The 12,500-nt window shown below is 42.3% G+C and overlaps 1 protein-coding gene across 6 annotated transcripts in view; it reads left to right on the top strand.

The window, feature by feature from the left end:
- Positions 1-12,500, top strand: part of LOC123507691 (cAMP-specific 3',5'-cyclic phosphodiesterase-like) — a 617,094-nt gene that overhangs the window by 554,257 nt on the left and 50,337 nt on the right. For all 6 annotated transcript variants that reach the window (XM_045260825.1, XM_045260827.1, XM_045260822.1 and 3 more), the window contains one exon: positions 5,641-5,753. In XM_045260825.1, coding sequence (XP_045116760.1) covers positions 5,641-5,753 — 113 coding nt within the window. The remainder of the gene's footprint in view (positions 1-5,640; positions 5,754-12,500) is intronic.

Here is a 12,500-nt window from a genome sequence, read left to right on the forward strand (position 1 = left end):
ACACAACATTCAAAGCCACTCTAATTATAAACCAGTGAAGCAAGACTGAAGCAAATCGGACCCCCAGTGAAGCCAAAGCACTTTTTTTGACCGGCAGTGGCGAGGTGGCATTAACAAAGCAATACTCTAGACCAGTCACGGAATACAAATTATTTTAAGCCAGACACGAAATGCAAGTTAGTTTAAGCCAGTCACGAAATGTTAATTAGTCTAAGTTAATCACGAATTGCAAATTATTTTCAGCCAATCACGAAATGTATTCTAAACCAGCCACGAAATGCAAATTGGTCTAAGCCAGTCACAAAATGTTAATTATTAAAGATCACTCACGAAATTAAATTAATCCAGACCACTCACGAAATGCAAATTATTCTAAAGCCACTCACGAAATGCAAATTACTGCAGACCACTCTCAAAACATCAGTCAAAAAAACACAAGAATCGCAATTAACCAGTGAAATTAACATCACTAAACCCCACCACCTTGTCTAGGCGAGATGACATACTAACAAAACCACCATAACTATTTTCTTCCACGGCTGAAAAAGGGATATTTGGTGCTACTTGAAACCCTTAACCAATGAAACTAACAAACCACCACACAAGATACAAGAACTCCCAAATAATTCCTTAACCAATAAAACTAACCAGCAAAATTGGGATCAGTAAACCCCAACACACCAACACACCTGGCTAACAGTGGCGAGGTGACATACAAACAAAACTGAACTGAAGGCACTGGCACCCAAAAACACACGTCTCTCTTGGCACTGGGAGCATCTATTTGGTGTGACAGGGAGGGTACGAGGCGAGAATGTTCCCCTCCCTCTTCTGCCCCCTCACAGCAGGTTTGGGGCGGTGGTGGTGCTGTGTGTGTGTGTGTGTGTGTGTGTGTGTGTGTGTGTGTGTGTGTGTGTGTGTGTAGGAAGGTTACTGAGAAGCGAGATGAACACTTGTTGACTTGTGGTAAAGGTTTGGCTGGCCAGGTGTGATTCGTTAAGTACGACAGGTGACCAATGGTGTTCCGTGAAGCTTTTATGCTAAGACAGAGAGAGAGAGAGAGAGAGTGTGTGTGTGTGTGTGTGTGTGTGCTTGTGTGTATTTCTGCATGTGACTCATCGTTTATTTATGTATGTGTTTGTGTGTGTGTGTGTGTGTGTGTGTGTGTGTGTGTGTGTGTGTGTGTGTGTGTGTGTGTGTGTGTGTGTGTGTGTGTGTGTGTGTTAGTATGTCTTTCTTCTCTCATTTATCTCCTTTTTTTTTTTTTGTCTTTGCTTAACTGTTAATTCATGGAAGACTATTATTATCTTTTTTATTGTATACTTTTTTTCCTGTTATTGAAGGTAGTCATCTACACTATGTGTGTGTGTGTGTGTGTGTGTGTGTGTGTGTGTGTGTGTGTGTGTGTGTGTGTGTGTGTGTGTTATCTATACCGTCATTTTTATCATTTTGTGGCTTTCAAGAAAATCCTCCTCCTCCTCCTCCTCCTCCTCCTCCTCCTCCTCCTCCTCCTCCTCCTCCTCCTCCTCCTCCTTACTCTTCCATCTCCTCGCAATGCATGGAAATAATTATGAGGAAGGCAAGGCTGAGAGAAGGACAGATAAGGACAGTTTTTTGAAGTTTATTTTTGTCCCTCCTTCGAATGATCTATATTGAAGCCAAGGAGAAAACGAGACTGCCGGGAAGAGAAAAAGACATAAAAAAAGGTAAAAGTGAGGAAGCGATTAGGATGTTTCAAGCAAAAGGAGGAAGTGGAGAAGGACTTGATAAACTTGTCTGTGTGTGTTTGTGTGTTTGACAAGATGAACGACGAGGACGGGAACGAAGAGAAGAAGTAGGAGGAGGAGGAGGAGGAGGAAGAGGAAGAGAAGCGATGAGGAGAGGAAATAGCAAATCTTTTTCAAACTTTGCTATACCAAGAAAATTCTCTCTCTCTCTCTCTCTCTCTCTCTCTCTCTCTCTCTCTCTCTCTCTCTCTCTCTCTCTCTCTCTCTCTCTCTCTCTCTCTCTCTCTCTCTCTCTCTCACACACACACACACACTCACTCGTTACCAAGAAGCGTCCCTCAGCTGTGACACTCCCCCAATATTTAGCCACGTGACCGCTGCTGCCGCACCTCCAAACTCAGTGAAGGGACAGGAAACGCTTCGAGCACAGATAGACTAATCGCTCTATATCCCACCAACACACACTCAGTCCCCTACCAACCTCAGAGCAGCGCCGCCACTATACAAAGGCTCTAGTTGAAGTGACACGAGATTTTATGGTTCTAGTGGCAGATCAACACTTTCTAAAGCCTTTCGGACACTAATCAAAAGTTGTAGTTGAAGTGACACGAGATTTTGAGGGTGTTTCTATGGTTCTAGTGACAGATCAACACTTTTAGAGCCTTACTGATAGCATACAAAGGCTCTAGTTGTAGTGACACGAGATTTTAAGGGTGTTTTTTTGGTTCTAGTGACAGATTAACTCTAGAAACACATCGCTACTATACGAAGGGTCTACTTGCAGTGACACAAGTTTTTAAGGGTGTTTCTATGGTTCTAGTGAAGGATCAACTTTTTTTTATCCATTATCTAAAGGAGAGACAGTCCTGACATCCCGACTAATCATATTTGTACACCGCCAATGTACAAAGGTTTCATTTGCAGTGACACGGGATTCTAATGGTGTTTCTATGATTCCAGTGACAAATTAACGTTTTTTATACATTATCTAAGGCAGAGACAGTCCTGCAATCCCGAGTAATCATCTCTGTACACTGTGAAAACACTTGTGACTGCCGCCCTGCCACTGTACAAAGACTCTAGTGGAAGTGACGCTGGTGTTCCAGAGTTTTTACTGTTCTAATGGCAGATTAACACGATTTCTACGGTATTGATAGTAGAAACAGTACTGAGAACCAAGCTAATCATCTCTTTAATCTTTGGAAATAGTCGTGGTGAGAGAGCAAAGTGTCTGTCACCACGCCTCACTCTGATTCAGTGCCAGGAGGACACTAGAGCCAGGCACGGTATACCCTGGCACTCTAGCCCATTCTGACCTACTTTGACTCGCCTCTATACACTCTGGGCCTCTCTAACTCGTCCTTATATGCTCTGGGCCACTCTAACTCGTCCCTATACACTCTAACACCACTCTGACTCTTTCCTATATAAGTAAATACATCAGTAGACAGTGAAGTAACAGCGAAGCGAAGTGAGGTGACGTGGGTGCTGTTTCATTTCACCTCGTGTTTCGATGAAGTGATTTTATGAGCGATGACGAAAAGTAAATGCTCTTCTCCGCCTCCTCCTCCTTCTCTTCCTCCTCCTCCTTCTCTTCCTCCTCCTCCTTCTCCTCCTCCTTCGTCTCATCATCGTTCTTCTCATACACGTCGTCCAGTTGCAAGTAAGTCGTGTGTGTGTGTGTGTCTGTCTGTCTGTCTGTCTGTCTGTCTGTCTGTAAGGTAAAAGCATCTCCGTTTAGACAGACACATAATCTTTCCCTCTCATAAACACGGCTCAGTTTTTGTTTATATTTATTCTATTTTTCTTTGTTCTTGCTTCCTCAAGTCAAGCGCAGGAAAGTGTGATGCAAGCGAAGGGAGAAATATTAAGCTGAAATAAGACTGTCACTGGAGAGAAGGAGAATATTCTTAAAGTGAAGGGAGACTGATATGAGAAGGAAATGCTAGAGATAGAAGATAAAGTTTAGAAAATACAGGAAAAATGCGAATTAAAACCCAGAGAGAGAGAGAGAGAGAGAGAGAGAGAGAGAGAGAGAGAGAGAGAGAGAATAGGAGGAAATGCAAGAGACAGAAGATAAAGCTTAGAAAATACAGGAAAAACGGGAATTAAAAGCCAGAGAGAGAGAGAGAGAGAGAGAGAGAGAGAGAGAGAGAGACGATAAGGAAATGCTAAAGATTGAAGATAAAGCTTAGAAAATACAGGAAAAATACGAATCAAAACCCAGAGAGAGAGAGAGAGAGAGAGAGAGCAAGGCGGGCTGTTATCTTGTTCCTGCATCAGACACTTGCTATTTTCTGCATTATGTCTCTTGTCACGGAAAGACAACCACACACACCTGCATTGGGCGGCCTGCAGGTGTGGCGCTCCCCTCTGACCTCCCCAACCTCCACCCCATCCTGCCCCGCCTACCCCCGCACCCCGCCCCGCTACACACGCAGCTTGTTTGTCACCTCGCGAAGTTTCCATTCTGCGTTACAATTACTGAAGATTCACTCGCCTTGTTGCCTTCAAAGTATTACACTCTCGTTTTCTTTTCGCTTTGTAGCTTCTTATCCATTATTTGTCTCAGATTAATGGGTTTCTTTATGTTAGAGGGGAAAGCTAGCCAAGGGTAACAAAAAAGAAAGGACCACTTACTCGCCAGTCCCCTTGTAGGTCCGAGAGAGTTAGCCAAAATAAAGGGATAAATGTCTTGAAACCTCCATCTCTTAAATGAAGTCAAGTCAGGTTTTCCTCTCTAAATTTGCACTTTCTTCCCTTACTTCATCTTTTCCTGCTACAAAATTTTCTTCATTCTCTTCTTTCGTGTTTCTTCCATGTTTCTCTTCACCAGATTTCCATTTTCATCTTTCCCTCCATCTTTTCTTACCACTAAATTTCCTTCATCTCTCTCCACGTCGTGTTTCCTCCTTTGTATGGGGGAAAAAAATGTCTGACTGCCTGATATAAAAAAAAATGCGAGTTATGTAATGAAAGTATATAATTGAAAAGTGTAAAAAAGATGGCTGTAGAATAAGAAAATGTCTGAATGTATGATCACGCAGCAGTAAATCATTGTTAACTGTGAAAAGATAGCTGTAGAAGAAGTATAAGTCTGGAAATCTGATTAAGAAATACGTGTTATGTAGCGGAAGTGTACAATTAACAAGTATAGAGCAAATATTAACTAGTATATAACAAATATTAACAAATCTATAGTCCACGGTCCGAGTGTAGGTTGGGCTTCCTCACTCTGGGCAACGGTTTCCTAGCGGGTGAGCTTTTGAGATAGGAGGTACCCCAAAAAGTATCCTCTTTAGCCCAGAAATTCCGTGAAAACCCCTCTTGGTATAAATAAAAAAAAAGTATTAACATATATAAAATTGTGGCTAATTTTATCAGCTCTATAAGGAGACTGGGAACTGAGTGAGCTTTTATTCTTTTTATTTTTGTTCCCCTAGGTCAGTTCTCTCTTGCATAAAAAGTATTAACAAGAATATAACAAGTATTAACAAGTCTATAACAAGTAATAGAAATTATATAACAAGTATTTACAGGTCTACAATAAGTATTAAGTGCAAGTCTATAACAAGTATTAGCAAATATTTTTAAGTATATAACAAATATTAACAAGTATAATAAGTATTAACAAGTATATAACAAGTATTAAGTGTATAACAAGTATAGGTATATAAATAAAGATCTATAAGTATCTATAAGTCTATAGCAAATATTTACAACTCTATAACAAGTATTAAATCTATAATTAACAAGTCTATAACAAATATCAAGTCTATTAACAAGAAGTATATAACAAGTGTCTATAACAAATATTTACCACTATTACAAGTATTAAGTCTATAACAAGCATCAACAATTCTATAAGAAGCATCAACAAGTCTGTGATTAACAAGGGTGTGTTCTGTTGCAGATGAGACGTACACGAAGGTGGCGCTGGAGACCCTGGAGGAGCTGGACTGGTGCCTGGATCAGCTGGAGACCATTCAGACCCACCGATCCGTATCCGACATGGCGTCCTCCAAAGTGAGTACCAAGCCTCCTTATCTAAGATCCAATCCCTTTTATTTGAGATCCGATCCTCTTTATTTGAGTACCAATTCCCTTTATTTGAGTACCAATCCCGTTATTTATTCGCATTATGTCTAATATTTTCCGCGCCATTCGTTGTCCTGTGTGTGTGTGTGTGTGTGTGTCTGGAAGTGACGGTTATCTGTGCGCCATCCGTGAATCGTTCCCTTCTGTTCATTGGTTCTATTCATCACTTTCTTTTTTCTATTTTTTCTCTTTTATTTTTTCTATCGCTATTATCTATTTTTCTTGTTAATTTTCTTGTTTTTCTGTTAATTTTCTTAGTTTTTTTCGGATTCCGTGACTTTTTGCAGTTTTGTTTTTAGTTCATTTTTTTCAGGGATTTTTTTTTTTTTCTGGTTTACTTATTATCATCATCATTTTCCATTTGTTTCTGTTTCTTTCATCATTCCGTGACATTCTTTTCCTCAGTGCCTTAAATTTCTCACGGTTTTTTCACAGTTTTCACGATTTTTCACGATTTTGTCACGTTTCTGTCTCTTTCATCATTCCGTGACATTCTTTTCGTTAGTATCTTGTGTTTTCACGGTGGTGAATTATGCGTGACTTATTTTCCGGGAGCTTTTAATACTCTCTCTCTCTCTCTCTCTCTCTCTCTCTCTCTCTCAATCGTGGTGGTAAATGGAATACGTTTTCTTCCTCCACACACGAGAGATTGAGTTGCATTAGGGTGGTGTTGAATTACGGAGCGTGGAGGTGGAAAGCTGTACTGAAACCTCCCCTCCTCCTCCTCCCTCCCTTCCGTTGTCTTTTTATTTCATTTTGTTTATTCATTCATTGACTCGTCCATTCATTCATTGTTTGCCAGCCGGTCGTGTGAAAACTGAGACGAGAGAAATAACCAGTCAAACTGCGTAAATCTCTTCCCACACGCACACACACACACACACACACACACACACACACACACACACACACACACACACACACACACACTAAAGGGGAAGCTGACCTCAGTTGTAAAGGGAAGCGTCTAGCGTGTCTCAAGCTCTAAAGGGAACGAGCACTCGCCCATAAAGGGAGATGGGAAGGACTGCGCGTCTCTACTTCAAGTCAATGAACGACCTTGGCTAACACGCGGCGCTGCTCACCTCAAGACAACACACCTGACAACACCTGGGCCTGTATTCATCAACCCCTTCAGTAACATGACGCGTTTTCATATTCATTCTGGTGACTATTTGATGATTTTATACAGCTTCAGAAACTCATGTGGTGGGTTGAAATAGTGAAGACTCTGGCCATTAATCTTCTGACCTCAATAGACCCTTCCTAATGCCAATAAAATCGTTTAATCATACCCAAAACTCGAGGTAAAAATTCGTCCCAGTACTGAAGGGGTTAAGGCTTTGCTCTCTCAGATTGTTTGCCTGTTTTCCCAAGTGTTTGTGTTGTTAATCTGTCACCAAAGCTGTTAAAAACCCTTATCACTTCATCTAGAGCCTGTATTTATTAACCCTTTGCTCTCTCTCTCTCTCTCTCTCTCTCTCTCTCTCTCTCTCTCTCTCTCTCTCTCTCTCTCTCTCTCTCTCTCTCTCTCTCTCTCTCTCTCTCTCTCTCTCTCTCTCTCTCTGACTGTTTTCCAAAGCCGCAAATCATTAGCTAAGTTCCCAAGAGTGTTTGTAGTGTTAATCATAAAGAAATGCTACTGGCTCTCTTTTCTTAGACAACAAAAGGACATAAAAGGACCTGAGAAGGCACCAAAATATGAGAAAAAAATTATACACAAATTTGAGAATCTTGTGTCGTGCAGGTGTATGAGAAGATGCCATGCCGTGTTGTTTAGCGAAGTGTTGCTTATCACAGTAAAGAAGCTCGTATTCTGAAATGCCTTGTTCTCTCACCAACACTGTTTTCTAAAGGCTCCAGTTGAAGATACTCGTGTTTTTAAGACTTTTATGATTCTTATGATAGATTGGCAAGATTTCTAGTTTATTTAAAGGAGAAACTGTCTTGAAAACCCAGCTATTCGTATCTGTGGCCTTGGAAAATTTTTATAGTGAGAGAATAAAGCGTTTTTAAGAGTATTTTTATGGTTCTGGTGATAGATTAGCAAGATTTCTGGTTTATTAAAAGGAGAAACCGTGATGAAAACCCAGCTACTTGTCTCAGTGGCCTTGGAAAATTGTCGTAGTGAGAGAGGAAGGCGTTTCTGCATACGGGCGTTACTGTAGGGTCAGTAAGCAGCTAAACAGGACGGTGTCAGTTGATAGCTCTAGTGTTACTTAGTGCTCCTCACCTGTACGTACTCGGCTTGTTGCTTTGATAGACACATCTGGGCGTCTCTCAAGCCAAGTGTTCCTAATAAATTCAGGCAGCGTCATGTGACTCTTTATTGAGGTGCCTACCTTTAGAGATTAGCCAGTCACTCACTACCTCTCACCTGTATGTACTGGATGCGTTGATTAGGAAATGCACCTAGTCTCTATTTTACTGTGTGTCTGTGTGTGTGTGTGTGTGTGTGTGTGTGTGTGTGTGTGTGTGTGTGTGTGTGTGTGTGTGTGTGTGTGTGAGGTACGCAGCATTTAACAAACGCGTACTCTTAGACGCACAAATCGCTCATTCTCAGTATTTTCGATAAGCACAAGGAAAGTATTTGTGTAGTTATGGATGTTTTCCCCTTTTGATATCTGATCCTTGTCTCACTATCAGTAGAACCATAAAAATAACCCTGAAGAAACTAATGATATTCACTTGAACTTGTTAACCCCCTTCAGTACCATGACGCTTTTCTATATTCATTCTGCTTACTATTTTGTGATTTTATACAGCTTCAGAATCTTATGTGTGTAGTTAAAATAGTGAAGACTCTAAGCCATTAATCTTCTGACCTCCATAGAGCCTTCCCAATGTCAAAAAAAATCTTCCAATCCTACACAAAACTCATGGTAAAAATACGTCTCAGTACTGAAGGACTTGATGACGGGAGATAATCTAAGAAAACAGCAGTGAAAGAAGACAATCTTTTAATGGGAGAGACTGAGGTTGTGTGGGAGCGATAGAAGAGACGAGACGTGTAAAGGAAGATGCTGGAGAGAGAGGCAGGAGAAAGAGAGGAGACTATAAGAGAAGGTTTATGAAAGCAATGAAAGAAAATATGCTTAAGAGTGACTGGGGAAGTATGGGGATATGATATGAGAGAGAGAGAGAGAGAGAGAGAGAGAGAGAGAGAGAGAGAGAGAGAGAGAGAGAGAGAGAGAAAGATTATATGGAGAGAAGGATGCTGGAGATAGATTTACCCGGCAGGAGAAAGCAAAAAGAATATAAAAAGGAAGGTTTATGGACGCAATGAAAGAAAACCTACTTGGGAGTGACTGGGAAGCTTTGGTATGTGATGAGACAGAGACAGAGACAGAGACAAAGAGATAAGAGGATGTGTAGAGAAAGATACTGGAATAGTAAAAGCGAGGAGAACCCAAGAGAGGATTTCCAATAGGTATGAGTGAAAAAGACGTAGAAGACTGTTGCCATCTTCTAAGTGACCCACCCGAAAGAGACAGCCTTACCTCACCTTCGTACCCTTCAATAGGGAAACACAGGTAACTAGATTGAGCATCTTGATAGTATACTCATAGTGCGCTTGGACACGTCAAGGCTAAGGTCAGATCAGCACACCTGAGGATCGTAAAGTAATGATATGTTGCTCAATACCTGCCTTAGAATTACACACTTGCGTCTCCTATATCTTGCATGGGAGCATTCATAAGTCACTCAATGGTTGGCAAAGACTCTGCTCAACTTGCTCAGCTTAGGTCCGTATTAAGAAACGCTTTTTTCTTTCACCACGACTATTTTCCAAGGCCACAGAGATGATTAGCGGGGTTTTCGAGTGTGTTTCTCCAGTTAATAATATAGAAATCTTGTCAATCTGCCTCTAGAACCACAAAAACATCCTAAAAATCGTTCTTCTCTCTTACGACTATTTCCCAAAGTCACAGAGATGATTAGCAAGGTTTTAAGAGTTAGTAATGTAAAGATCTTGTCTATCTGTCTCTAGAACCGTAAAAACACACAAACAAGCTCGTATCAGTTCATATAAAAGCTTTTGAAATTGTGGAGGTGAAGCGCAGAAGTGTTTGGGAATACGAGCCTTAAAGACGCGTCAGGTTCATTGGGGAAACCGCGCCTCGCCTGTGATTTCCTTGGTGTCGTAGAGCAAAGGTATCACAGCATGTCTTCGCAGGAATTTTGTGTTTTGCAAAAGGAAAATATTAGAAGAAATGTGATAAAAGGTAGGTTCTCAAGACGATTCCTCAAGTAAACACAAACACACACACACACACACACACACACACACACACACACACACACACACACACACACACACAAGTATCTACATGACAACTGAGCTGCTTCTGTGACTTCCTACTACTACTACTACTACTACTACTACTACTACTACTACTACTACTACTACAGCTACAACTGCAACTACTACCCTCTTATCCTCCTCGTATTCTACCCATAGTAACAACCTGGAGGTGGCCAAAGTGTATGTTGTTGGGGGCGGCAGGAGGCAGGGGAGCAGAGAAGGATGGGAAGGATGTCTCGTAGGAGTCTTTGGGATCCTTTATCATCTATGGACGTTTGCCAGGATGTAGGATAAGGCGGAGAGAGAGAGAGAGAGAGAGAGAGAGAGAGAGAGAGAGAGAGAGAGAGAGAGAGAGAGAGAGAGAGAGAGGTCACCAAGGAAACATTAAAGAGAGGAAAAATAAAGGGAAAAAGGATTGACAAGAGGAAATGACAGAGTAAGGAAAGAAGATAGGAAAGAAAGAAAGGAAGGAAGGAAGGAAGGAAGGAAGGAAGGAAGGGAGGGAGGGAGGGAGGGAGGGGAATGAGAGAGTTATTTGAATTAGGAAGACGTGTTTCCAAGCATAGGAGTCCCGAAGGATGCCTACAGAGAGAGAGAGAGAGTGAGAGAGAGAGATGAGGGAAGGAGGGAGGGAGGTAAGTGGATGGAGAGAAAGATGACAAGAGGCGAGGATAGAGAGAAATAGGTAAAAAACGGAAAGGAGTGAAGGAATGAATGAAGGAAGAGGACAGAGAGAGAGAGAGAGAGAGAGAGAGAGAGAGAGAGAGAGAGAGAAAATTCCCTCTTAGTTATACAAATAAAAATCTATACAATTAAAGCATCATACGTGTAAAAGAAAGACTTTCCATCACTGCCTCCAATTCCTCCTCCTCCTCCTCCTCCTCCTCCTCTGCCGTCAGGAAGGGAAGTGAAGGGGAAGGGGGGAGTGGAGGTGTAGAATCTAACCCTTAGTTCATCAGGCACCGCAGGACCTATGAGAGAGAGAGAGAGAGAGAGAGAGAGAGATGAAGATATGAAGAAAACTACAAAAAAAATTGTGAAATATTTGAATCTGTGTCTGTAATCCTAGTTTTTTAGTGCGTATCTCTCTCTCTCTCTCTCTCTCTCTCTCTCTCTCTCTCTCTCTCTCTCTCTCTCTCTCTCTCTCTCTCTCTCTCTCTCTCTCGCCGTACAGCTTTAAAGGGCAGAGGAGCTTCACAATCTCTTGGTTAAATGTGCACGTTTTTCCTCCTCTTTCGTTAGTTTCTTGGTGTTGTGCGACTGTTTGTGGGAAGAGAGAGGGAGAGGTAGAGAGAGACAGGGGGGGGAGGTGATGGGAGAGTAGCAAAGAGAGAGAGAGAGTGGTTGACGAATTCTGAGTGTGAGAGAGAAAGAGAGAGTCAGTGTGTCTCTCCCATTTCGGTTTGGCAACATCGCTTTAAAGCTCTCTCTCTCTCTCTCTCTCTCTCTCTCTCTCTCTCTCTCTCTCTCTCTCTCTAAGTCATTTTTTACATGAATTGATCGATATTGGAGAGAAATTTGAATGTTTCTCGTTAGGTTGATGTTAAGACGTGGTGGTGGTGGTGGTGGTGGTGGTGGTGGTGACTGGGGTGGTGGTGGTAGTGGTGGTGGTGGTGGTAGTGGTGGTAATGTAGGTCACGGAAGGGAATAGTACTGTTAGTGGGGTGGTGATGATTGTGGTGGTGCTGGTGTTGACGGTGTTAGTGGAGGAAAGATAAGATGAAGTGGTGTTGAAGATAGTAATGGTGGTGGTGGTGGTGGTGGTGATGGTGGTGGTGGTGGTGGTATAATGGTGATGCTAACAGTTGAAGTGGTGTTGAACGATGATAATGGTGGTGGTGGTGGTGGTGGTAGATGGAGTGGTGTTGAGGGAGATAATAGTGGTGGGGAGGAGTGGTGGTACTAGTGGTGCTGGTAGTTTAGGTAGTATTGAAGATGAGACTGGTTGTAGTGGTGGTGGTGGTGGTGGTGGTGGTTGAAGTGGTGTTGATGATAATGGTAGTGGTGGTGTTGGTAGCAGTTTAAACAGTATTGTAGATGATAATGGTTGTAGTGGTGGTGGTGGTGGTGGTGGTGGTGGTGGTGATGGTGGCGGTGGCGGCGTCGTCTGCTTGGAAACACACCGGGGTGCTGACAACAGAGTGCTGAGCATTTGCTGAGTCTTGATTCATTCTCAGATTTCAATTTCCAGACCATCGCACTGCCTCTCCATCGCTCTCCCTCTCCATCGCTCTCCCTCTCCTTCTCCCTCTCCCTCTCCCTCTTCCTCTTTCCTTCCTCCACTCGTGCCATTCTTCCATCACCACCACCACTAGCTCCTCCTCCTCCTCCTCCTCCTCCTCCTCCTCCTCCTCCTCCTCTCCCTTCCT

This window comes from Portunus trituberculatus, chromosome 23 (genome assembly GCF_017591435.1).
Source record: "Portunus trituberculatus isolate SZX2019 chromosome 23, ASM1759143v1, whole genome shotgun sequence".
NCBI classification, from domain to species: domain Eukaryota; kingdom Metazoa; phylum Arthropoda; class Malacostraca; order Decapoda; family Portunidae; genus Portunus; species Portunus trituberculatus.